The 26,402-nt window shown below is 38.5% G+C and overlaps 1 protein-coding gene across 2 annotated transcripts in view; it reads right to left on the bottom strand.

The window, feature by feature from the left end:
• Cstf3 (cleavage stimulation factor subunit 3) overlaps positions 1-26,402 on the bottom strand; it is an 86,954-nt gene that overhangs the window by 25,403 nt on the left and 35,149 nt on the right. For both annotated transcript variants that reach the window (XM_036183737.1, XM_036183738.1), the window contains exon 4: positions 795-827. In XM_036183737.1, the coding sequence (XP_036039630.1) occupies positions 795-827 (33 nt within the window). The remainder of the gene's footprint in view (positions 1-794; positions 828-26,402) is intronic.

Genomic DNA, 26,402 nt, shown 5'->3' with positions numbered 1-26,402 from the left:
GTACTGTATTTTCTTTATCCATTCGTATCTGTTGATGGACATTTAGGCTGGTTCCATTTCTTCTGCTGTGAACAGTCCAGCAATAAACAAGGATGTGCAAATGTCTCTACAGTAGGACTCAGAGTCCTTTGGGTGATATAGTTGGGCCACATAACAGCTATTTATTTGTTTCTGAGTCTGAGTCCCACTATGTATCCCTGGCTGTCCTATACAGAACAGGTTAGCCTCAAACTCAGAGACCCATATCCCTCTGCTTCCCTAGTGCTGAAATTAAAAGCATACTCCACACCTTGCTGCTATTTATCTTTGAGATAGGGCCTCATGTTACCCAGGCTATGTACTAGAAATGGCTGTCGAATTCTACTGTCTCTACCTCCCAAATTCGGCTGAGATTACAGGTGTGCATTCCAGTGTGTTTCTATGCAGTGCTGGAGCTTGATCAGCAGTCCCAGCTCCTGCTTCTCATCTTCTGAGACACCCCATACTGATTTCCACAGAGCTGCACCACTTTACACCCCACTATTGATGGTTAAGCATTTCTCTTTCCTCATTTTCAACAGGATTTCTTGACATCTTTTTCTTGGTGTTAGCCATTTTAACTGGAATGAATTAGAATTTCAAAGTAGCTTTATTTTATATTTCCCGAAAGCTAAGGAACACTTAAGCTTCTAAGTGAAGTATTATTATGCTATAACTACTACCTGGAGTCAATAATAAACTATTTTACTATATTTACTTACCATATTGTTCATATAGAAACTCTTAAACTTCAAATTAAATTTAAGAGAACTTACCTTTTCAACCTTGTCATAATTTTTAGCTTTAATCTGAAGAGAAATAAAGAAAAACATAGGATTAATGTTACTATTTTTAAGAGTATCAACACACTATTTCTGAATTTCTAACTACTTTGACCATTTTTTACCAACCTTACAAATTTTACCTTCAAAAATAACAAATAGGTCAGATACAGTGTTGCCCACATGTGATCCAGAACTTTCAATCAGGGGACCCACATGGTGAAAGAAAGAACTAGTTTCCAAATGATCACTTATTACCCATCAATTACTCTTATCACTAATTTCTGCTTGGAATTAAGCATGCCTTCCTTTTTTTCTTTGAGACAGGGGAGCCTTGGCTGTCCTGGAACTTGCTCTGTATACCAGGCTGGCCTCAAACTCTTAAGAGATCTGCTTACCTCTGCCCCCCAAATGCTGAGATTAAAGGTGTAGTGCACCACAACATGCATTTTAAACTTGTAATTTTCTATAAACTTGTAATTCTTTGAGAATTTCATACAGTATATATATGTGTGTGTGTGTGTGTGTGTATTTTTGTTTTCTTTTGTTTAGTTTTTTCGAGACAGGGTTTCTTTGTGTAGCATTGGCTGTCCTGGAACTCACTCTGTAGACCAGGCTGGCCTTGAACTCATAGAGATCTATCTGCCTCTGCCTCCCGAGTGCTGGGATCAAAGGCATGCACCACCACTGCCTGACATTGTGGGTTTTTGTTTTTGTTTTTTTTTGAGATTATAATAAAACATTTCTCCCCTTCCCTTTTCTAGCTCCAAACCCTCCCATATATCCTTTCTTGCTCTCAAATTCATGGCCTCTTTTTCATTGTTGTTACATACATACATATATTACATATATTCCTAAATACATAAACACAGCCTGCTCAATCTGTATGAGGAAACTTGCTTGTATGTTTTCAGGACTGACCATTTGGTATTGGATAACCAATTGGTGTGCTCTTCCATGGGGAAGATTATCTGCCTGCTCTCAGCCTTCCTTAGTTGCCTATAATTCTTTATGTAGGGCCGAGGCCTCCTGTGCTTTCTCCTGTCCACATTAGCACATCTACTGGTATACTCTTTGTTCAGCTGATGTTTAGACAGTCATGTTGGTGAGACTTCATGGGTGTAGCTTCTGGCATTCCTAGGAGACACATTTTACAGCGAACACCCTGTTCCTCTGGCCTTTACAATCTTTTCGCCCCCTTCCCACAATCGAGTCTAAGGTCCAGGAGTTGTGTTGTAGATGCACAGTTGGGACAACATTTGATTGGTTGTAGTTTTCTGCAATGCAAAGAGAATTTCCCTTGACAAGGGGTGAGGACCACACTGCTCTGTGGTTATATGGACAAATCTTTAGAATATAGTTAGGGATTATTCTGGTTTAATAGCGTAGATTTTGTACGTTCTCCTCCAAGCCCTATGTAGTGGCTAGGTGTTCAGTACTAAGCATTATTCCCCACTGTTGAGCAGGTCTAAAGTCCAATGAGAGAGCTGTTAGTTACTGCCAACATCTGCATGCCGCCACTGCACCCTTCCGGTTACTGCGCCATGCTTGTCACAGTTGTGCTTCACAGGCATCGCAGCTGGGGAGGAGTGCTGGTTGTTTCCTCTTTTGGAAACTTGCATGGCACCTGATACCATGAAAGCTAGTCCTCAGGGAAGTGGAGTTTTGGTTAGATTCAGCTCAGGGACCTTTGGGCCCTGTGTCTGAAGTACATGTCTTTAACAATAGCCTATGTTTTGGAAGTCTCCTGGACAATCTAACAAACCCAATACCAGACATGAGAAGCCCGCTTTTGAGCTGTTGGTCCGGTTTGTCCAAAATATTCCTAAAATACTATCCTTTTTGAGACAAGGTCTCACTATGTAGCTCCAGTGAATACATCTTTTTCTTGATGTTAGCCATTTTGACTGGAATGAATTAGAATTTCAAAGTAGCTTTAATTTATATTAAATTGCCAATTTCCTGGAACACTTTGTATAGACTGGCCAGCTTTGAACTCACAGAAATCCACCTGTATCTGCCTTCAGGGGGCTGGGATTAAAGGAGTGGGCCACCATGTCTAGCTATCTATCATATTCTTTCCCATCCCCAAACTCCTCCCATATCCTCCCCACCGAACTTAATATTTTCTCTTTTAAAAACAGAAGAAAAAAGCCACTAAAGACGATGGAGCCCGATTTGTGTTGGCCAACTACTCCTGAGTATGGGACTTGCCCTGGAGTGTGGTTTACTCCCTCTGCCAGCACCCATCCTTTGTAAATATCTTCTTGGCCTGGAATGGGACTTTGTACCCATGTCCCCTCCTCTGTGCTGGGATTTTGTCATGTTTGAGCTTGTGTAGGTCTGTGTATCCTATCAGTCTCTATGAGAACATATGTGCATTTGCCCTGTTGTGTCTGAAAAATGTTCTTTCTTCACTCAGCACTTCTGGCTCTTATAACCTTTCTGCCTCTTCTTCCATCTAGCTCCCTGAGTTTTGAGGAGAGAGGTCAAATAAAGACTTCCCATTCAGGGCTGAGCACACCAAAATCTCCCACTTTTTTCAAGCTGTCCAGTTATGTTAATTCACATGTACTGTAAGAGGAAGCTTCTCTGATGAAGGTTGAACAATGCTCTGCTCTATGTGGATAGCAATGTGTCATTAGGAATCATTTTATTTGCAATGTTCATTCAACGGTATAATTAATAGTAGGTTTTCCCTAAGGCCCATGACCCATCTACTCAGGTTCTTTGCCTGGTATGGGCTATTTCATAGAATGGGTGTTAAATCCAACTTAAAATATGGTAGTGGATGTATAAATTTAAGTTTTTTTTCACTCAACAATTTTTTCTTTTTGAGTTGGGCAAGGTGGTACACACCTTTAATCCCAGCACTTGTGAGGCAGAGGCAGGTGGATCTCTGTGAGTTCGAGGCCAACCTGGTCTACAGATTGAGTTCCAGGACAGCCAGGGCTATATAGTGAAATCTAGTCTCAAAAAACAAAAGCAAAAACAAAAATGACAAAAATTTTTCTTTTGAAATTATAGTCTGTTTTCCATTGTTCCTTTTTCTTTCTACACATAAGGTCTTCTGGTTATAGGCTCAAACTGTTAGTTTTACTTTTTTGATTTACAAAGTTTTTCTGCTAGATTTTCCAGGCAATTAAATCTCTGACAATTCTACTTCACTTTCCTACTGATGCTGTATTTGGTTCACAAATGAATAGTTTCTGGAAGCAGGATAACATCAATCAATAATGCACTTTGAATCTTGTGTTGAACTGCTCTTTTTTCCAATTCTCCTCCTCCAATAGTGGTGTTGTTGGGAGCCTGCTATGGCAGGTTTGGTTTATATTCTTCCTGGTGCTACACTTGGGTTGTTTTCGGATTCATGGAGCTGTGCTGGTAATACTCTCCCAAGAATCCAAGAACACATGCTTTGGTAGAGAGGACTCAGCCTGCCTGTTTGGTTTAGGTTTGTTTTTGTTTCTTAAAAGCCAATATAGGCTGCAGTTAAGGGCACTTACTGCTCTTGCAGAGAACTTGTCTTAGTACCCACATGACAGCCCATAGGAACTCTAGTGCCAGAGGATCCGACACCTTCTGTCCTCCATGGACACTGTATCCAGACAGTGAACAGATAAATTAAGGTAAAACACCCATAAACATAAAATAATAAAAGTAAATCTAAAAAATAAGTAAATAAATAAATAAGGCAAGCTTGTGTCAACTGTCCTCTGGGGTAGGAAAGCAATGAACGGGTTCTAAGTGTTAATATGGGTCAACTTCCTGGTCTTTTGCCTGTCCTCTACATAAAGCCCTCTTTGAGACATCCATGAAACCTGAGGCATCCATCTCATCACTAGAGAGTGGGATTCAAGGTGAGTGTGAAGAGGGTAAGTTCAACTCACCAGCTTCCTACATGCAGATGGAATTACTTAGTTCTTACAATTGGTCAGAAAAACTAAATTATTCATTGTTGAAACTACCCAAGAATATGAATATACAACTCCCAACAGATGCAAAGTTAAAAACCATATGGCAGTATGTACAAACTTCCAAGTGAGAAAGATAAACTAAATCCTACATATCAATTTATACTCATAAGAATGGTAAAACTTTAAAAGTGTATTAATTAGGGCTTGGTGGTGTGCACCTTTAATCCCAGCACTCAGGAGGCAGAGACCAAAGGATCTCTGTGAGTTTGAGGCCAGCCTGATCTACAGAGTGAGTTCCAGGACAGCCAGGACTATGTAGATAGACCCTGTCTCAAAAAAAAAAAAAAAAAAAAAAACAACTAGAACAAAGAGATATTCAAACTATCAAGGACATGCAAGGAAAAGTTATACACTAGCGGACAAAGGAAGACATACCCTTTATGGAAAACCACTGGCAATAGCCACTAAAAGAAAAACACTAAAAAGACCTAGGTTGGTCAAAGCTCAGTTGGTGGAGTGATTGACTAGTAGTATGAGGCCCTGGGTTTGATTTTCAACACCACATAAATCAGATATGGTGGCTCGTGTTGTTGCCTCAGCATTTGGGAAGTATAGGCAGGAGGACCAGAAATTAGGCTATCTTTGGCCACATGGCAAGTTTGAACCCAGCTTGGGACACATGAGAGCCTATCTCAATTAGAAAAAAGACTCAACAACTCCAGTCCTGAAATCCACACCAAAGAAACAAAAGCAGCAGGTTACACAAAGTATTTGTACAAGGCTATTATAAACATATAGCCCAAAATAAATGCCCATAATATAAACAGTATAATAAATTATGATGCCTCACATCATGAGTTATTGTGCACCCATATATAATGAACTAGCTGCACTAGCTAATTACGAGAGATTTCCATAAGACCATGATAAATGGGTGTGTTAGTACTGTATGTAACATAATTTACCTTTGTGAAACAACAATCAAAAGCCATTTATGATTTTATGAGCATGAAAAAACATGGAAACAAAGTTGTTAAACACAGTTGTCACAGCACTCAGCGATAAAGCATTCTCCCCCTCAAAAGGTCCATACATCATTTATTTGGTTTCCCGTACACAAATTAGTCCTGTTTCCTGAATTCTTTCTTTCTTTCTTTTTCCTGAGACAGGGTTTCTTTGTATGGCCCTGACTGTCCTGGAACTCAGAGATCCACCTGCCCCTGCCTCCCCAGTGCTCGGATTAAAGGCGTGCGCCACCATTGCCACTTGATCATTTCTTTAATTGGTATTAGCATACCAAATACAAGCAGAAAAGATACTTTTGATTAATGTAAAGTTAATTTTCTGGCACATAGTATATAGTCACCAACTGTCAATCATTAATTCAACAAATGAATATCAAGAATTCCTCTAGTATGCCTATCTTGACAAAAACACAGAAACAGATATAATCTCATTATTTCTTTGTGTATGAGAACTTATTTGTGTGTGTATCCATGTGGAGATCAGAGGACAACTTGTGGGAGTCTGTTCTCTCCTTTCACCCCTACTTTCTTGAACCATAAACCTCCAAATCATGACACAGAGACTTATTATTAGTTATGAATGCTCAGTCTTAGTTTAGGATTGCTTGTCCCACTAGCTCTTATAATTTATATTACCTATTTATATTAACCTACATTCTGTCATCTTGCAATTCCTGTTACCTCACAGTCTGGCTGGTGATTCTGCCCTCTTCTTCCCAGAGTCCTCTCTGTCCCCAGAAGTCCCACCTAACCTCTTCTTAGCTATTGGCCATTCAACTTTTTATTACACCAATCACAGCAATATGTTTTCACACAGTGTGCCAATATCCCACAACAATGGAATCCTAGGGATCAAATTCAGATCATCATCAGGCTTGAAAGCAAAGCATTCCTTTACCTGTTGAGCACTCACTGACCCTTTGTCCTGTTTTTGAAGCAGGATCCCTGTTCTTAGAGCTCACTGATTGGCTGTGCTGGCTGTTAATGAGCTCCAGGGATCCATCACCTGTCTCTGCCTAGGGTTCCAGATATAATGTTATAATGTACTCAGCTTTTATGTGGGCACTGGGAATATAAACACACACACACACACACACACACACACACACACACACACACAGAGAGAGAGAGAGAGAGACAGAGAGAGAGAGAGAGACAGAGAGACAGAGACAGAGACAGAGAGAGAGAATGTGAATGTATTGTCTCTTTATATGACCAAGGAAGTCAGAGGTATTGGTTTCCTAAAACTGGAGTTCCAGGCTGCCTGATGTGGGTGCTGGGAATCAAACTTGGGTCCTGTGCAAAAATCAATAAATATTCTTAAACACAGAGCCATTTCTCCAGCCCTAAACTCAGATCTTTATGCTTGCAAAGCAAGCATTTTACCAAGGGAGCCAAATCCCCACCCTAATCATCTCATTATTTTAAAAGTGTTCTCTAAAAGAATTTTTTTATGCATTAGGTATTTTGGTGGCATGGATGTCTATGCTCCATGTGTATGCAATACCCTCAGAAGCCAAAAGAAAGAGATCCCCTGGAACTACATATGGTTGTGAGCCTCCATGTGGATGATAGGCACCCAACTCAAACCTTCTGGAAGAGCAGCCACTGCTTTTAACTGCTAAATCATTTTTCCAGTCTCCTAAAAATACTCTTTAAAATTATCGAGCAATTCTTCTCAATACACTTGGGGAGTAAAATTTCCATTGTAATAAGATGAAAAGACTATGATCATATTTAACATCACCAGCATCAGCTCTGCCATTTACACTATAGGAATAGTAATGTCTACTTCAAAAGGTGCTTTACGATTAAACAGTAAACCATCTGGAAGGCCCATGTGCTGAAAAAGCCTACTAATAATCAAAAAGTATAAACTTGTTGTGAGAAACATCTTACCTATAGTTACACATTCATAACTATTCTTAATCACAAGCTGGGTGGCACATTACCATTATCCCAGCATCTGGGGGTATGTGGGAGGGTGAGAAGTCAGAGACATGTCTACAAAGCAAGTTCCTGCCCAACCAGAGACAGTGAGACCTTGCCTTAAAAAATAAAAATTCTGGCTGGGCAGTGGTGGCGCACACCTTTGATCCCAGCACTCAGGAGGTAGAGGCAAGCGGATCTTTGTGAGTTCAAGGCCAGCCTGGTCTACAGAGTGAGATCCAGGAAAGGCGCAAAGCTACACAGAGAAACCCTGTCTCAAAAAACCAAATAAATAAATAAATAGATAGATAGATAAAATAATTCTCAGTCAAATTTATTAATCTTCTTATTCCATTTCATAGCCTCCTGTAAAATAATTATATATTTGTAAAATAATTACAGATGGTAATCTAACACATCTGGCCTCATGGAATTTGCATTTATGTGTACATACCAAACACACATACACAGAATTATCACAAAATTCAAGGCAAGGGCTACATAGCAAGAACCCATCCTTCATCATAAAATACCTAGGAAAAACAATCTCAAACAGTTTATATATTTTGTTGGGGTTTTCACAAATTCACTATTTGGAACAAGTCAAGATGTGTGTTTTTAGACAGTACTGAGCAAAACAAGTAAGGAAATCTTATGGCAATTGTTCACAAATGATGAATAAAAGAATTGTAGATCTAAGCAGAGCAGTGGTGGTGCACACCTTCAATCCTAACACTTGGGAGGCAGAGGCAGGTGGGTCTCTGGAAGTTAAAGACTAACCTGGTCTACAGAGTGAGTTCCAGGACAGGTTCCAAAGCTACACAAAGAAACCTTGTCTCGGGAAAAAAAAGAAAAAGAAAAAAGAAAGAAAGAAAGAATTGCAGATTTATACTTCCAACTTGTTCTCATGATCTTTTTCACTCTGAAGTGACTAATGTGAGTTTGAGGGTCAAAGATGTCAAATTCGAGAGATGGCTCAGAGGTTAAGAACACTGGCTGTTCTTCCAGAGGCCCTAAGTTCAATTCCCAGCAACCACATGGTGGCTCACAACCATCTAGAATGAGATCTGGTTCCCTCTTCTGGCCTGCAGGGATACATGTGGACAGAACACTGTGTACATGATAAATAAAATTAATCTTAAAAAAAAAAAAAAAAACTAATAAAAATGATGATCTCAGTGTGATCTTCAAAAAAAATGTCAAATTCTAATTATGAAAAATAGCTTAGGCTGGACAATGGTGGCACATGCCTTTAGTCCCAACAATTGGGAGGCAGAGGCAGGAGGATCTCTGAGTCCAAGGCCAGCCTGGTCTATAAAGGTAGTTTAAGGATAATTAGGACTACACAGAAAAACCCTGTCTCTAAAAACCATAAATAAATAAATAAATAAATAGATGGATGAAAGAAAGCAAGGAAGAAAGGAAGAAAAAGTGAGTAGCTCTAATCATAAAATCTCAAAACAAATGAAATCCTAAATTCTTACTTTGAACATTTTTTTCCCACTACAATATGGCTTCTTTTCAATATCTTAATATAGTGAAAATTATAGGAAGATTGCAGAATATAAACAGTTGTAAGGAATTTACAAAACAATACCTACAAATGGACCAGGCCTGGTGGTGCACACCTGTAATCCCGGCACTCAGGAAGCAGACACAGTAAGATCACACATTTGAGGCCAGCCTGGTCTACAAAGTAATTTCCAGGACGACTAAAGCTGTATATGGAGAATCTATTTCAAAAACCTACTCAAAATAAATTGCAGCAGGCCTTTCTCCCTTCCTGAGCACTGGTGGACAAAACGGAGCCTTAACTCATTGAGTTGTATTTTAATTATAGTGAAGACAATCCAACAACTGAAGAAAAAAGACAATTTTCAAGTTTTGCCAATCTATATTTCTTAGTTCTTCCTATAATAACATTTCTTACTTAAGTAAACTATAATTTTCCCATTAATTATAGATATAAGTGGGGCTAAGGGTATATGGTATGGCTCAGTGGTAGAGTGCTCACATTATAAAAAAACAAAAACAAATAAAAGTACAGATACAATTGAATGACTATAGTAGTACACACACCGATAAGACTTAGTAGGTTAGACACACTCGTAGATTCCTCATACACCTTAAGCACGTTACTGTCATAGAATTAACAATTGTCAACTATAACCACATATTCTAGACCTTTGTGAGTATAACAACAATTAAGTGTCCTAAAATTACTTTTATAAAATTATGCCTACACTAAACTTACGTCCCTTAGGGCTATTTGTACTAATCACTGAGTACTACTTAACCCTTTACTTTCCTGGGTCACCTAAAAAGTCTGTGAGGACTAGGAGATGCAGCTCAAGTGGTGGAGCACGTTTTTCCATGCACAAGGTTCTAGATTTGATCCTTAACACCTCTCTCATGTGCTCTTGTGATTTTTTTTTACCAAGTGGATATGGGGATACTGTAACTGAATCCTATTAAAGATCTTATAACTTAATTAGAAACATGAAACCAATGTTAAGATCAATACAGAAATGAATTTAAATTTAAATTACTTTTGCTCTGTATATGCTCTGTATTGTATAAAATTCAGGAAAAGAGGAATGAGAAGTAGAGTTTGTAACAAGTTAAATTATCATTGAGATGGAATTCAGGCCACCATGAGAAGCAGGGTTCATATAACCCAATGAAATCACATGACAGACTCAGGTATTCTGTAGAATAGTGAAGAAATCCATGGTAAGTAAGAATATGTACTGGAAAAACAGGTTGGCTAATTGTAGTGCAGATCCACCACAGAGGGCAACAAGAGCCAAGCAGAGTTAAAACTGACACACAAAACACCTAGATGTCATTGTGTTTCTTCTGGCTGGTGACGATGATGAGGCAAGCAGGGGGGAGAGATGGTTCATCAGAAAAATGGTGGTGGTGGGCTTATAGACCAGAGAGAATACTGTATAGTTTCTGGTGCTGTGAGTACTAGTTACAAGAATAGCTAATATTTATATGTCAGGAAATATTGGCTTGAGGCAGTATTACAGAGGGACAAAACTGAATAAACAGTTTCCATGGAACAAACATAAAAGCTGTTGAGGGCTGTTGCATAGTGAAGTTGTATTAGACAGACTGTTTTCAAATAGGGCAGTATGATTTAATACAGACATGAAGAAAATGTATACAAATTCCTTTTCTTTTTTTTGGGGGGGGGCAACAGAGTCTCCTCTATGTAGCCCTGGCTGTCTTGAAATTCACTATATAGACCAGGATGGCCTTGAACTCACAGAGGTCTGCCTGCCTCAGCCTCCCGAGTTTTGGGATAAGAGTTTGTGCCACCAAAGTTGGCCGGCCAAGACTCTTATGATCTATTCCTAGACAGAGAAAAGGAAGATTCACAAAGAGTACTTGAGATAAAAGAAACAGGAGAAAAATAATATCAAAGTAGTCACAGAATACAAAACAAAACAAAAAAGAGTGGAGAGTAGAAAATGCCACCAGTCAAAAGGCTGGAGAGATGGCTCAGAGGTTAAGAGCACTGACTGCTCTTCCAGAGGTCCTGAGTTCAATTCCCAGCAACCACATGGTAGGTAGCTCACAACTATCTATGATGAGATCTGGTTCCCTCTTCTGGCCTGCAGGCATACATGCAGACAGAACACTGTACACATAATAAATAAATAAATCTTAAAAAAAAAAAAAAAAGGACAGTACACAAAAGACAAGTAGATCTGGCAATAAAAAGGTCATTGCTCATTTATTACAATTTGAATGTTGAAGCAATTCAACTTCTTAAGACTTAAAATCACTTACAAAATCCTGGTAACACCATCAGCATTTATCACAGATACTCAACACCTAACACTGCATTAACTCAGGTCTGTGGCTGGTCAGCTGGCCTACTTAAATTCAATCCCTGAGACATGGAGGAGGAAGAGAATTGACTCCAACTTCCATATGCATGCCATACACACACACAAATAAAAACATTAAAAAAAGAAATGAAAAGAATTAGCCTTAAAAAGAAAATGAGGTACAGGGATGTTTAGACTTGTCCAAGACCACACTGCTGAGGGTTGTTTTGTTTTTTTCCCACAGGATCTCACTATGTAGCCCAGGACAGCTTCAATACATGATCCTTCTGCCTCAAAGTACCACTTCCCCTTGACACACACATTTTAAAACATAGGATCTGGAGAGATGCCTCAGTGGTTAAGAGCACTTGTTCTTGCATAAGACCTTGTTTTGATTCCCAGGACCCACATGGCAGCTCACAATTGTCTGTAACCTTCAGTACCTGGAGATCTGATGTCCTCTTCTGGATTCCACCAGGCACATACACTGTGCATAGACATACATGAAGGCAAAGTACTCATATACATAAAGTAAAGTAAACAAAGAACAAATATGTACATTTAGAATATAGAACAGCAAGGGCTGGGCATGTACCTCAGTTTGTAGAGTGCTTGCCTGTCACTCACTAAGTCCTTGGGTTCAATTTTCAGCATCATATAAAATGGGCTGCAGGCATTACTTAGTCATCTTCCAATCTTTTGTTCTCTTGCAATGATCTCAAAAATACTTGTAGTGGCATATGCATGTACTCACACAACTAGAGAAGTGGAGGCAGGGAAATGAAAAGTCGAGGACATTCTTGGCTAGCCTAAGTTACACAAGCCCCTGTCTAACACACATACGCACATAACACACATACACCAGGTATGATGATGCACACCAGCAATCTCAGCTACTGGAGAGGCTGAGATAGGAGGGTCTAGAAGACTGAGACCAGCCTAGATAACATAACATAGCCCTCACAAACAAAACCAAGTAAGCAAGCAAACAAACAAGCAAACAAAAACCCATGAAGAATGGAACTATAGCCATTATTATTTTAAATGTAAAACTTAAATGTTGAAGCATTCAAGAGCATGAGACAGAGGATTGCTTGAGCCCAAGCATTCAAAGCCATCCTGGGCATTATCATAGGACCCTATTTTTAAAAATAATACACTAAATAGTATACACATTTGATAGCTATGTATATACTAGAGTATAAGAGACAACAACACAGGAAGCATGTATTTAGAACTATAGACCTAACTACATACTGGGAAGGCTGAGACAATTTCTCTGTCACAGTTAAATATTTCTCTAATATTTTATTTGCACACAAATTTTACAATAGGGACGGTGGTGGCGCCTTTAATCCCAGCACTCGGGAGGCAGAGGCAGGTGGATCTCTGTGAGTTCGAGGCCAACCTGGGCTACAGAGTGAAACCCTGTCTCGAGGAAAACAACAACAACAACAAAAAACCAAACCAAACCAAATTTTCCAATAGTAAAGAGAGTTGGGTTGTTTTGGTCAAACTGATCTCCAACAGTTCCTCTGCAACTATCACTGGCATTTTTCCATGCATGGAAACATCCCCACTGTAAACCTACTTTTAAATGTTCTCAAGATTTTTATCCAAGCTAAGAAAGTGAACTAACTGCTTAGGATACTGATCTCAACCAAGACTGTGAAACACAAAGCTTGGACATAAATTTAATTTTGCCCTAACAGGCAATATCCACCACTGAACATTTATATTCAGCCTTATTTTAGCTAACAAAGCAAAGTAGTTTGTTATCATCAACCCAATTATGACTTTTCAAAGCATAATCAACCTGTAGTGTTTATTGTTCAGAAACAGCATCTTCCTGAATTATCCTAGGCAGTTATTTTGCTTCTGTTTTGCCATGTTTTGTGGTTTGTGCATGCTCTTCAACCACACTTAGCTCTGTCTCCAGGCTACATAGTCCTGTATTTTTCAAAGCAACTTTGGCACTCTTCCAGAATTTACCTCTCATTAAAGATCCGTAACTATGAAATAAACCTTTCACATGCTCAATAACTTAGTGTATCCATATTCTAAAATATTCAAGAAAACAACCAATTGAATTATGATCCAACATCCATTCTTTCAATCCTATATGCATAGTTTTCTGACTTTACTGATGAAATAACTCAATTGTAAATACATTTAAAATGCTTATCAAATAATGTAATCATCTTCTGCATCAAAATTATACATTTATTCAATCCTCTTCCCTGTACCCAAGCTACTCATTAGCTACTCTTTTTAAAATCCTAAAGTAATAGCTGGATGGTGGTGGTGCACACCTTTGATCCCAGCACTCAGGAGGCAGAAGCAGGATCTTCCAAGCTTTTAAAAATCACCAAAAACAAATCTGAAAGGTCCTACCAGCAATCTTTTATAATGAAATACAAATTCTAAAAGGTAGGCCTAATGAAACATTGTGAATGTATAAATATTAAAAAGCTGTATTAGGGGTTGGGGGTTTAGCTCCCTGGGTTCGGTCCTCAGCTCTGGAAAAAAAACTTAAAAAAAAAAAAAAAACTTAAAAAAAAAAGCTGTATTAGTTTCTCTGGACTTTTTTTTCTTTTTGAGACGTGTCTCACTGTGTAGCTCAGGCTGGCCTCTGCTTCCTTTGTACTGAGTAAAAGCATGCACCACCACACCCAGCTGTTAAGTGAAACACTGGAAATAATAAGAATGTATAAGACTAGTTAACTAGTATTTACCTCAAATAGACTGCTGTATGAACACTACAAGTGAGTTTTAAAGAATATAGTACACTACCATTTCTGGGGCTGAGCTGTGGAACAGCACTTGACTAGCATGTGAGACCATGTGATCAGTTCCCAGCATCAGAACACTCTACCATGTGAAAAATACAAGCTGTGAAAAAAGCATTAAGAGAGCTAGAGAGACCGACCACAAGTTAAGAGTATTTGGTGCTCTTCCAAAAGACCTGAGTTCAAATCCCAGCACCTACATTAGGTAGTTCACAACTCTATTTAATTCCAGCTCTGGGGAATCCCACCCAACACGTTCTTCTGGTTTCTAGAAATACCTGCATGCATGTACAATACACATGTAAATAAAAACAAAATAATTTTAAATATTTATATTACTTTATGTGTATGAATATTTTGCCTGAACACATGTGCAAATATGTGTGCCTGTTGGATGCCCTGGAACTGGAATTATGGATAGTTGTGAGCCACCATGGGTGCTGGAAAATGACTCCCAGTCCTCTGCAAGAATAACAAGTACTCTTAATTAACTGAGCCATCCCTCCAGTCCTAATATTAAAAATAACACTTAAAAAAGCTTGGGGGTGGCTGGTACAAGCCTCTAATACCAGCACTTGGGAGGCAGAGGAAGGCAGTTCTCTGAGTTGGAAGCCAGCCTGGTCTACAGAATGAGTTCCAGGACAGCCAGGGCTACACAGAGAAACCCTGTCTCAAAAAAACAAAACAACAACAAAAAAAACCCCACAACCAAACAAAAACAAAACAAACTAACAAAAAAACCCAACAAAACTTTAAGGTTTTATAGACCTCGAAGTTACACTAGTTAGGTTAAAGGTAAAAGGTACCTTGGCAGTGGCCCAGACCTAGATCATAAATTTTAGAACAGTCTAGGACACAGCAAATCCTTGTCTAAAAAAAAAAGAGAGGGGTTGGGGATTTTGCTTAGTGGTAGAGCGCTTGCCTAGCAAGCACAAGGCCCTGGGTTCGATCCTCAGCTCTGGAAAAAAAGAGAGAGAGAGAAAGAGATAAAGATAGACAGGTGAAAGCAGGAATATACATTTTCTCTTTCTACTCATAATTCTAAGGTCTGTAATCCCTAAGATGGTAGCTTTAGAAAGTCAATTTAGTTTATTGGTATATTTTATGCATGCATGCACACATGCACATATGAATGTATAGAAGTTAGAGGACAACTTGGAGATGTTAGTTCTTTCTTCCACCACGTGAACCCCAAGGATTTGACTCAGTTTTCAGGATTGGTGAAAGGCACCTGCACCTGTTGAACCTGGTTACAGTCTCTGAAATGGGGTTTGAAATTTAGTAGATTTCCATGATTTCGATCTTTACATGAGTATAATAAAAATCAATTCAATTTCTCACTGATTCTACTAAAGAGAAACAAAGTTTTTTGGTTCTAGAATAATCTCTTAAAAAGCCATGAAAATGAGATATTAGAGCATGAAAGTGGAAGTATAAGGAGGTAGATCTAATCAACAAACTGTCATTACAAGAACAACAAAAGGATAAAAATTCTAAATTCTGTAAATATAAACTTTTTCATTGTGAAACAAAACAATTCAAAAATTGAGATTTGGCTATTTCTAATTGGACTGTCAAATTATAAACAGATATGATAAAAATAGGAAAATAAGTTATAGTGCTAAGTACTCAGCAGCCCCTTCTCAGTCACTACCTATATCTAAATAAGGACAGAGGAAAAGTTACAAACCATCATTCTATCACCCTTCCTATACTCCACTGTTCCACCACAATATGTATACAAAGTATTAAATTTAGAGTCAAAAATTCAAATTTGTATAGGTAAAATTTTCATTGGATAGGATGGGTTATATTTTGGAAAAACAGATTCTGTTATTCAGTATTTGATTATATCACTAATAGGAAAGCCAGAATGGAAATGTTTAATGTTAGTAAGTAGAACATAATCTTTGTATATATTATTTCAAAAGATCTCTCATTATTGAAAGATTTCATTATGATGTTAATGTCATTTTCCATAAAATGACCCAATACAAGTCTCTCAAGAAATAAGCCAAAATCTTTCTCACAAACATCTTTTTTGGGGGTTAAGAGGCAGCTCAAGCATAACTTCATCCCAGATTTAAAAAAACAAAAAAACAAAAGAAAACAAAAAAACCAACCACCCAGGATAAGCAAGCTGTAAATCTTGGCAACTAGGTGGAGTGGAGGAGGGATAAGGAGGGAGAGAAAAAGCCATGTCGGTTCAGTTAAGCCTGGAGGTCAAGCCACATTGCAGATAGTCACATGGAAAGAGGAGGGAGGCCACCCAAAAGAGAAAGAAGACCAAAGTGTTAGAGAAAGTATATTTAGGCTCTGACTAGTATTGAAAAGAAAAAGAAAAGGGGAAAGTTGTATCTTTTGAATAAAGACTCAGGAAGGGCAGAACCAACAGAACTACATGGTGGCTCTGGAGCAACTGAGGCACATACATATTTTATAAACAAATGATCAGAAAATAAATACAACCAATAGAGATAGTCCTTTGTAAAACTATGTAAAACTATTTTTACAAAAACACCCAAATCTTCTCATGCCTGATGTTGAATTGTAAAAATACAAAAAGCTTAAAAGATGTATAATGAAAAAAGAAATCAAGGATTGGCCAGATGTTTCAGCAGATAAAGCACTTGTCATAGAAACCTGATAAATCAATCCCTAGAACAACTTAGAGGTAGAAGGAGAGAACTGACACATCAAAGTTGTCCTGTGATCTCCAAACTAATGCCACCCAACATTCTCCTATTACATGTGGTGTGTGTATGTGCATACAACTTATAATAATTGTTAAAAAATTCAAGACATAGGACGTTGGGGGTTTGACCAACAGAAATTTATATACAAAACACGTAGCTGAAAATTATTTCAAGAATGTCAATAAATATACCGAAACAAAAGGAAACATTGGTCCTTTATCTTAAACTAGATTGATCATTCCCACAACTGACCTTAAAAAAAATAAGCAAAGGCAATATACTTGGTAACACACTGATGATTTAGATATTGCCAGGAGTACTGGAACTTGGAAGCCGAGCATGGCAGTTCATGCCTGCAAAGTTAGAACCAAGGAAGCAAGACATGGGATGGGATGTGGCTGCAGTGGGCAGGTGCTGAAGATAAGGAGCAGGCAAGACAGGTCCTGCCTGGCCACAGAGCCTTTCCACTCATCAAAGAACCTTCGTGAAACAATTCAAACAAGGAACTAAGTAAGTACAAGTGTGGGTTGCAGAGAACCCACAGGGCACTGCTATAAAAATTAGTCTTTGATAAAGGAAGTTTTTTGTTTGTGTTTGGTTTTTCGAGACAGGGTTTCTCTGCCTCGCCTCCCGAGTGCTGGGATTAAAGGCATGCATCACCACCACCCGGCGCTGTGGGAGCATTTAATGTTCTGAGGTACAGAAGGAAGTAAACAAAAACAGCATACTGTGCGCTAAGAAAAACATCCACTTTTTGGGCTGGAGAGAGAGCTTAGTGCTTAAGAGCACTGTTCTTCCAGATCATCCACATGGCAACTCATGGTAACTCCAATTCCATAAAAGCTGATGCCCTCTTTTAGCCTCCATAAGTAGCAGACACACATATGATGCAGATATGCATGCAGACTAAAACCCCACAATGAAATACTTGTCTGTTAAGGTGAAAATAAGAAAGAATGCATATAAACACATTAGACACCTTAAAGTTCCTGAGAAACTGAACAATGTGTGGAAGGCTTTGTGCCTCAAGGTTCCATTGTAGGTGCCTCCTCTATTTCCTTATTTTAAAGCTTTTTAGGAGCTACATACGTTTTTTTGGGGTTTCTATTTTTTTGTGGCACTTGGGATTGAACTTGCTAGGCAAGCACTCTACCAGTGAGGTACATTCCTGCCTTTCATGACTTTTATTTTGTCCAGCCTGACCTTGAACTTGCTATGTAGCCCAAGCAGGAGTAGGGTTCTTCCAGCTAGCCTCCCAAGCTGATAGATTACAGGTGTACTATGGTGCCTAGTTCATTTTTATGTTAATGTATTAAACATACTGTCCATCAATGCTCAAAACAATTACAAAAACTTTTAAGAATGCACAAAAGAAATAAAACATACTTTATACATACTGAAATTTGAAGTACATAACAATTCAACTTTTAAATTAACATATGCTAGTATGTTCATGTTTATATGCAGGTACACATGCCATGGTGTCCAAGTAGAGGTCAGAGGGCAACTGCTGGTGCCAGGCTTTGCCTTCCACCTTGAGACAGGGTCTTTTGTCTGTCACTGCTTAATTAGGTCAGCTAACCTGTGTTTCTGGGAATTCTGTCTCTACCTTCCATCTCACCTCAGCAGGGCTGAGATTAGACATGTGCCATTGATTGCATTTGGCATTAGATGGATTTTGGGGATCCAAACTTCGGTCCTCATGCTTACGCAACAAACACCTAAACTCCTTAGACATTTCTCCAGCACCTAATGGTATTTATTTTAGGGAAAGATTATGTGTATCCTCTAAACATCTATTGGAATTAAAACTAGGCAGTGACATTGGCATATATTTTCAGTACTTGGGTGCCTGATACAGAGGGATGAGAGTTCAAGGCCAGCTGGGATAACAAAACAAATTCAAGGTCAGCCAAAATGAAATTTCAGTCAACATCTTTAAGAAACTACATGCCACGTAACAAATCACAAACTTTAGGGGTAAATCAATCAAATAAAATTTACAAGGGACAATAAGATGGTTCAATGGATAAGAGTGCTTGCTTACAAGCCTGAAGAACTGAGTTCAATTCCTGCAACCCACATGGTAGAAAACAGTTGACTTCTCCAAGTTGCTACCCTTTGAACTCCAGATACAGCATTGATACACTGTATGTACATATACATATATTAAATAAATCAACCAATCAGATTTACAATCTTTTATTAAAAATAAAATCAAAAGTTGGGCTGGAGAAATTGCTCAGTGGTTAATACTTGCTTGCAGAGAACCTGAGTTCAGTTTCCAGCAGACACAGAAGCCTCCACAGTTACCCACACACATGTTGAATATACACGTACATTAAAAAAATTAAAGTCAAGGGGCTGGAGAGATGGTTCAACAGTTAGGAGCACATACTGCTCTTGTAGAGGACTTGAGTTTGGTTTCCAGTACCCACACTGTCTTCAGGGATCTGATACCCTTTTCTGTATTTCACAGGTACCTGACTTATATCCACATACACCTACTGACTTAACTATATACATAAATAACCGAAGAATAATAATAATATAAAAAATGCTTTTTAAAAGTCAAGCAGGAGCCAGGCAGGGGAGGTGCATATCTTTGATCCCAGGCACTTGGGAAGCAGAGACAGGCAGATCGAAGCCAGCCTGGTCTACAGAGTGTGTTGAAGGACAGCTAGGGCCACCCAGAAAAACCTTGTCTCAAGAAAGAAAGGAGGAAGAAAAAAAAAAAAAAAAGGCAGAGGATGTAGCTGAGTTAGTAAAGTCCATGTCTAACATGCCCTAAGGCCTGAGTTCAATCACCAGCATCATATAAAATGGTTATGGTGTTACACATTTGTAAATCCAAGCAAGTGTGATATAGGAATGGGGATCAGGAGCTCAGGGCCATCCTTAGCTATATAGTGAGTATGAAGCCAGCCTGGGTGACAGAGTAAAACACTACCTCAAAAAGCTAAAAATAGGAGCTGGAGAGATGACTCAGCGGTTTAGAGCACTGGCTGCTCTTCTAGAGGACCGTGGTTCAATTCCCAGCACCCACATGGCAGCTCATAACTGTAACTCCAGTTCCAGGGGATCCAACACACTAATACCAATGTGCATAAAATAAAGTTAAATTAAAATTTTTTTTAAAAAAGCTAAAAATAATAAATTTTGTTTTGAAAAGAAAAAAATTGAATTTAAAGTGTACTAGCTAGGAATATTAATATTTAAGTGGTAGTGTACACACCTAGCATGCACAAGGTTCAGAATTCAATCCCCAGCAAAAAATAACAAAAGCAACCCAAAAATGTAAGGATAATCCAATGAGTTATTAAGAGTCTCTATTCTTCATGTAAGTTAAGCACACATTCATATGCAAAACACATTCCTTTTAGTTTGTTATATACTATTGCAGATGTCCACAAACACATTTTTAACAGAGTATTTCATTAGCTTTGACAAGAAATAGACTCCATCTCATATTTGAAAACTGTTAACTGACCAGCTGTCTTCTTTTATAAACTGAAGAGGCAGCACCACTGTGTTCTTGCTTCCTCTGCTGCTGTGAGGTGTCAAGCTAACTGCCTTCAGTCTGAGGACCACAGACATTTTGTGTTCATTTACTTCCGAGGGCTTTTTGTTGCTGTTAACTTTTGTTCTTGTATGTCTTGGGGTAGCTCTCCCCCACCCTCAATCTTTCCCGAGATTCAGTATCATGAATCTGTTGACTGAGTCTAGAATCCTAGAAAATTCTTCAAATTCTGCTTTGCCTTTGAGTCTCTCTTCTATTTCTAGAATGTCAAGAAATGTTTTGTTTTTAGTCCTTTAAAGCTCCATACTGGATTCCGGTTAACCTAACGTAATTCTCACTTCTGAAATATTTGGAAGTCTGTAGCTACTATGGGCAGTTTCTTTACATGCTTAAATAACCAAAATGTTCCAAGTCTCACATCTGTAGGGTTAATCTTTGAGGCCTCCTATGAAGGCGCACTCCTCTGGAAGTTTGAATAAAAGATTACCAAGCATCAGTATCACAGTTTAGGCTGAGTACCCTTAAACTGATGGTTTGAATCTTTTTCTCAATACTTAATCCATGTAACACTGTTACATGGTTTTAAATGGTCTCATTGTTACATTCCAGGACTTCCCCTATTTCATTCTCCAGACCAAAGGAACTTCCCTCATCCTTTCCCGTTTGTAAAATGGCATAGACTTAATCCTGGTTCACCGTTGTCATTCTAAGTGTAGCCTTTTAGCACAGAGCTCTAAGGGAAGAGACATGCCATCCAACTTCCAATGCAGGCAGGTCTTGAGCTTTGCTAGAATGCAGAAGACTTCCAATTGCAGCTCAGATTCTTCCAGTTTAGTAAATTCTCCCAAGACAAAGTTTAACCACTCCTATATTTGAGCTTCTTTTCCATTTTTTCTCCCAGCGATACTGTGGTCTTTGGAATTCTTTGTTGTACTGAAAACTCTTCAATGCTTTAAAGATATTCTTAACACTCTACCCAGCAGCTTAACTTCAGAAAAAGATGAGTATCCTAATTCGTTACCCAATACTCTCCTGTAGTACACTTTATTAACATCAGTTGCCCTCAAATTACATGCAAACTGTCTTGGAAAACAAACAACCACTCTACGTAATGCTCATGGAACAGTAAAATTCCAAAGGTAAAAAATTAAGGTTTAACAAAATTCAATTAAGCAAATACATTTTTCTACTAAAAAACTTTCATAAGACCAGTAATTTGATATTTTTAATGTTTAGTATGCCTAAGTGAAAGGTTTAGATTAAAAGCTTTTACAAGAATTAAAAACAAAGGCAAATGATATTAAATTTCCAATGCTTTTCTGTAAAACTGAAAGCTATTCTTTTAGATTTTTTTGAAATCTAAATGTTAGCCGGATGGTGGTGGCACATGCCTTTAATCCCAGCACTTGGGAGGCAGAGGCAGGCAGATCTCTGTGCGTTTAAGGCCAGCCTGGACTACAGAGTGAGTTCCAGGAAAGGGGCAAAGCTATACAGAGAAACCCTGTCTTGAAAAACAAACAAACAAACAAAAAAAACAAAAAAAAAAAAAAAAAAAAAAAAAAAAAAAAAGAAAAAGGAAAAAATCTAAATGTTATGTTTAAAATAAAACAAGTGTATGTATGTATGTATGTGTATATATATAAATTTTTTTTTCGAGACAGGGTTCCTCTTTGTAATTTTTGGTGCCTGTCCTGGATCTCGCTCTGTAGACCAGGCTGACCTCAAACTCACAGAGATCTACCTGGCTCTGCCTCCCAAGTGCAGGGATTAAAGGTGTGTACCACTGCCACCCCCCCAAAAAAAATTTTTTTTAAAAATATATTATTAACTAATGTATGAGTCTGGGCTCTTGAACCATGGTATGTGGTCAGAGGATAACAATGGATGCTGGTTCTCTCCAACCTTGTTGGTTCCACTGAACTCAAATCATCACAGTGGCAAGCACTATGATCTGCTGAATCTTGCAGATCCTTTGTTTGCTTGCTTGCTTGCTTGTTTGTTTGTTTGGAGACAGGGTTTCCCTATGTAGTTCTGGCTGTCCTGGACAGCTACGGTCAATCAGGCTGTCCTCCAACTCACAGAAATTGGCCTGCCTCTGCCTCACAGACACTAGGATTAGAGATGTGTGCTATCCATATCTGGCTAAGCCCCATATTTTCCATATTTTTGAAAATATAAATGTCCTGACAGTTTTTCACTCATGGGTCACATATTGGCATTATGGAAATATGAAATATTAGTGATATCTGTCAAAGGGATGAGAAAAAAGTTAAAATGGCTCTCCTGTAATTCAGCAAATCAACCCATGAACTCAAGTTTTTGTAAGTACATATACAAATAATCTCAGAATTTTTACTTCAATATAGATAAATTTTATTGTATCCAGTAAAGAGTTTAATCTCAAAATCACAACCAGCCAGTTTTGGGAATTTTAGGTTAGTAACCCTTAAATACCACCCCCAAACCCACATGCATACTTTTTAAAATGCTATATAACTGGGTAATTCTAAAGCCAGGCACATGTCCAAAAAAAAAAAAAAAAAAACCAATCAGAACTCCAGGAACTAAGGCAGAAGGATATCAAGCTCCATGACAGCCTTGCAAGTAAGTAAGGCAAGGAAGGGAAGAGGGGGAGGAGAGGTACGGGGAAGAAACTGAATAATTTTAAATGTCAAAGAATCTTTCTCTAAAATTAAATGTTAGGGATATTAGACAATGGACAAAGAATAGCCTGTAGGGGCCATGAGATGCTCCAGTAGATAAAGGCACCTAGCCCTGAGCCTGACAACCTAGGAGAGAACAACTCTGGTAGATTGTCCTAACATGTATATGTGTGCTCTGTTATTCAACTGCTTATGAGCATGCATATATACACTAAAAGTAATAATTTAAAAACATCTTTTTAAAGTTTCTTTAATGCTCAAGTATAAAAGTGCATTTTTTCTAGATCTATATGTTATCACTAAAAGTATTAGCCACATAAAATTTTATAGTAGTAAAAGTGAAACTTTGGTATAAACAGTTATATTCTAATTTTTAGAAATTAAAATTTATGAGTGGGGCCAGAAAGGTGCTAAAAGGTTAAGAACACTTGCTGTTCTTGCAGAGGACCAGAGTTTGGTTCTCAGAACTCAAATGACAGCGTGTAACAATCTAAAGTTCTACTCCAGGTGATTTGATGCCTTCTTTTGACTTCCATGAATACCCAGCACAGATGTGGTGTACAGCCATCTATGCAGACAAAATACCCATATACATAATTTAAAAAATAAATTAAAACTCAGGTTTAATGTAATATCCCAGCAAAGATACCTGCTCCCATTTTTATAAAACAGGGTTTTACCACATACTATAGGCAAGCTCAAATTCAAGATCCTACCTCTACCATTTCTACTTACTTGGAATATAATCCTGAGTATGTTTTTGGATATTCTAGAAAGTAACTAAATGTGATCAAGAGCCAGCACTCATGCCATGTATGGTGGTACATGCCTTTAACTCTAGCATGTGGGAAGCAGAAGCAAGCAGGCCTTTATAGGGTAGCCAGGGCTACAGTCACTCTCTCAAAAAAATTGGCACTCATGAATTCAGAAATCAAAGTCTTACGGACTCTACTACTTTAAGTAATGTATTACTTAACATAACATGGTTCTTTCTAAAAACTATGTAACATGGACATGGTGGCACACCTTTAATCCCAGGATTTGAGGTGCGGAAGCAGATAGGTAATTCAAGATTAGTTTGGTTTGATTTCCAAGCTAGTCAGACATATAGTGAGACCCTATCCCAAAATGAATACATATTACAATGTCAATATACTTCTCATTAACAACTCCCTCATCAATAACATTGTTTAATTGGGCAACCTTTCTCAAAATCTTTTAATATTACAAGCAACAAAATTTGGAATCTGATCTACCCAGTTCACTTGGTGACAGAAACTTGGAAACCACTATTTGTAAAGCACTACTGTGCTTTCAATTTTCTTAATTTTAGCCATACTACGTGGGTACCCTGTAGGTCTTCAGGTAGTCCAGAGATATTCCTGTATTTCAGAAGACCTCAGTACAGCTGCAGGTTTAAAGTTACGTTTCAATTTTTGTTACTAGAATGAAAAAACTAGGGCTGGAGAGATGGCTCAGAGGTTCAGAGCATTGACTATTTGTTCTTCCAGAGGTCCTGAGTTCAATTTCCAGCAACCAAATGGTGGCTCACAACCATCTGTAATGAGATCTGGCGCCCTCTTCTGGCCTGCAGACATACATGCAGACAGAACACTATTCATAATAAATAAATCTTTAAAAAAAGAAAAAAACTAACAGCTGGTATGCTTTCATCTTCGTTCCTGCTCCTTAAGTGTCTGTCCCATTCAGTGTACACTGTATTTTTTCAATAATAAAATGCATATAACATGATGGCTACTATTCCAGAGGACCTGGGTTCAGTTCCTGGCACCCATGTGGTGGCTCACACCTATCTACACCTCCAGTTCCAGGTGATCTCATGCCCTCTTCTGCCCTCTGTGGGCACTGCACACTTGGTACACATAAAAACAAATCATAAAAATGCTTACAGGGAATGAACTATTTATTTTCTGTGTAACAAGCCAACTTGGAAACTGTGTTCATGGATCAGATAGATACTGACAGAATGGTTTCTTTAGACTTGGCAGCTCCTATAAAAACAAAATTTTCTTCTCTCAAAATATAAGACTTTGGGATATTAATTCATCTTTTTCTCAAGCTACATAAATACAAGTAACGAGGAACCCAGTTTTTATAGCTTCTTAGTTTTTATACTTGAAAGTAAAAACTGAAACCAGATAAGAATTTTTAACCAACATACAATTTGTCTAACCTAAACAGTAGTACAGGAATGGTACACACCTTTAATTCCAGCACTCCAGAGGCAGAACAACATGATTTCTGAGTTTGAAGCCATCCTGGTCCTATAATGTGAGCTCCAGGACAGCCAGAGCTACAAAATAAGGCCCTGTCTCAAAAACAAAAACCCCAACAAAAACAAACAAAAACCACACCACACACCACACACCACACCCCCCACACACACACACACAAAAAAAAAAAAAAACCAGGTAAGATAGGTAGGTAGACAGATAATAGACGGACCAGTGTATGAACAGTAAATAGGCACTAGAAAGATGGCTCAGTGTTAAGAACACAGGCTGCTCTCCTAGGGGACCTGGATTTGATTCTCAGCATGTGTTCCAGGGGAATCTCATGCCCTCTTCTGGCCTCTGTAGGCACTGCATGTATGTTGTGCACAGACATACATTCGAGCAAAACACACATACAGTTAAAAAAACTCTTATTACAGCAATCAAAACAATCCTTAAAAAGAAAAAACCTTACAGTAATTTTCCATTACTTAACTTCTAAACTTGCATTACTATTTTCAGAATAATTTCTACTTAATACTTTTCCATAACAAAATTATTCACCTAATTAAACATTTTTTCATTTTACATACCAACCAGTTCCCCTTCCCTCCCCTCCTCCCACTCACCTCCCATCCACTCCCTAGAGAGGGTAAGGCCTCCCACAGGGAGTCAACAAAGTCTGGCATATCAAGTTGAGGCAGGACCAAGGTATCCCCCATAGGGAATGGGCTCCAAAAAGCCAGTTCATGTGCTAGGGATAAATCCTAGTCCCATTGCCAATAGCCCCACAAAATGCCCAAGCCACACAACTGTCACTGACATTCAGGGGGTCTAGTTCAAGCCCATGCAGGTTCCAAGTCCAGAGTGCTTGAACTCCCACTAGCTTGGGTTAGCTGTCTCTGTGGGTTTCCCCATCATGATCTTGACTCCTTTGCTCCTCCCTCTCTTCAATTGGACCCTGGGAGCTCCACCTAGTGCTTAGCT

Source organism: Onychomys torridus, chromosome 4 (genome assembly GCF_903995425.1).
Source record: "Onychomys torridus chromosome 4, mOncTor1.1, whole genome shotgun sequence".
Classification (NCBI taxonomy): Eukaryota; Metazoa; Chordata; class Mammalia; order Rodentia; family Cricetidae; genus Onychomys; species Onychomys torridus.
This window is presented reverse-complemented; position numbering and strand designations above follow the sequence as displayed.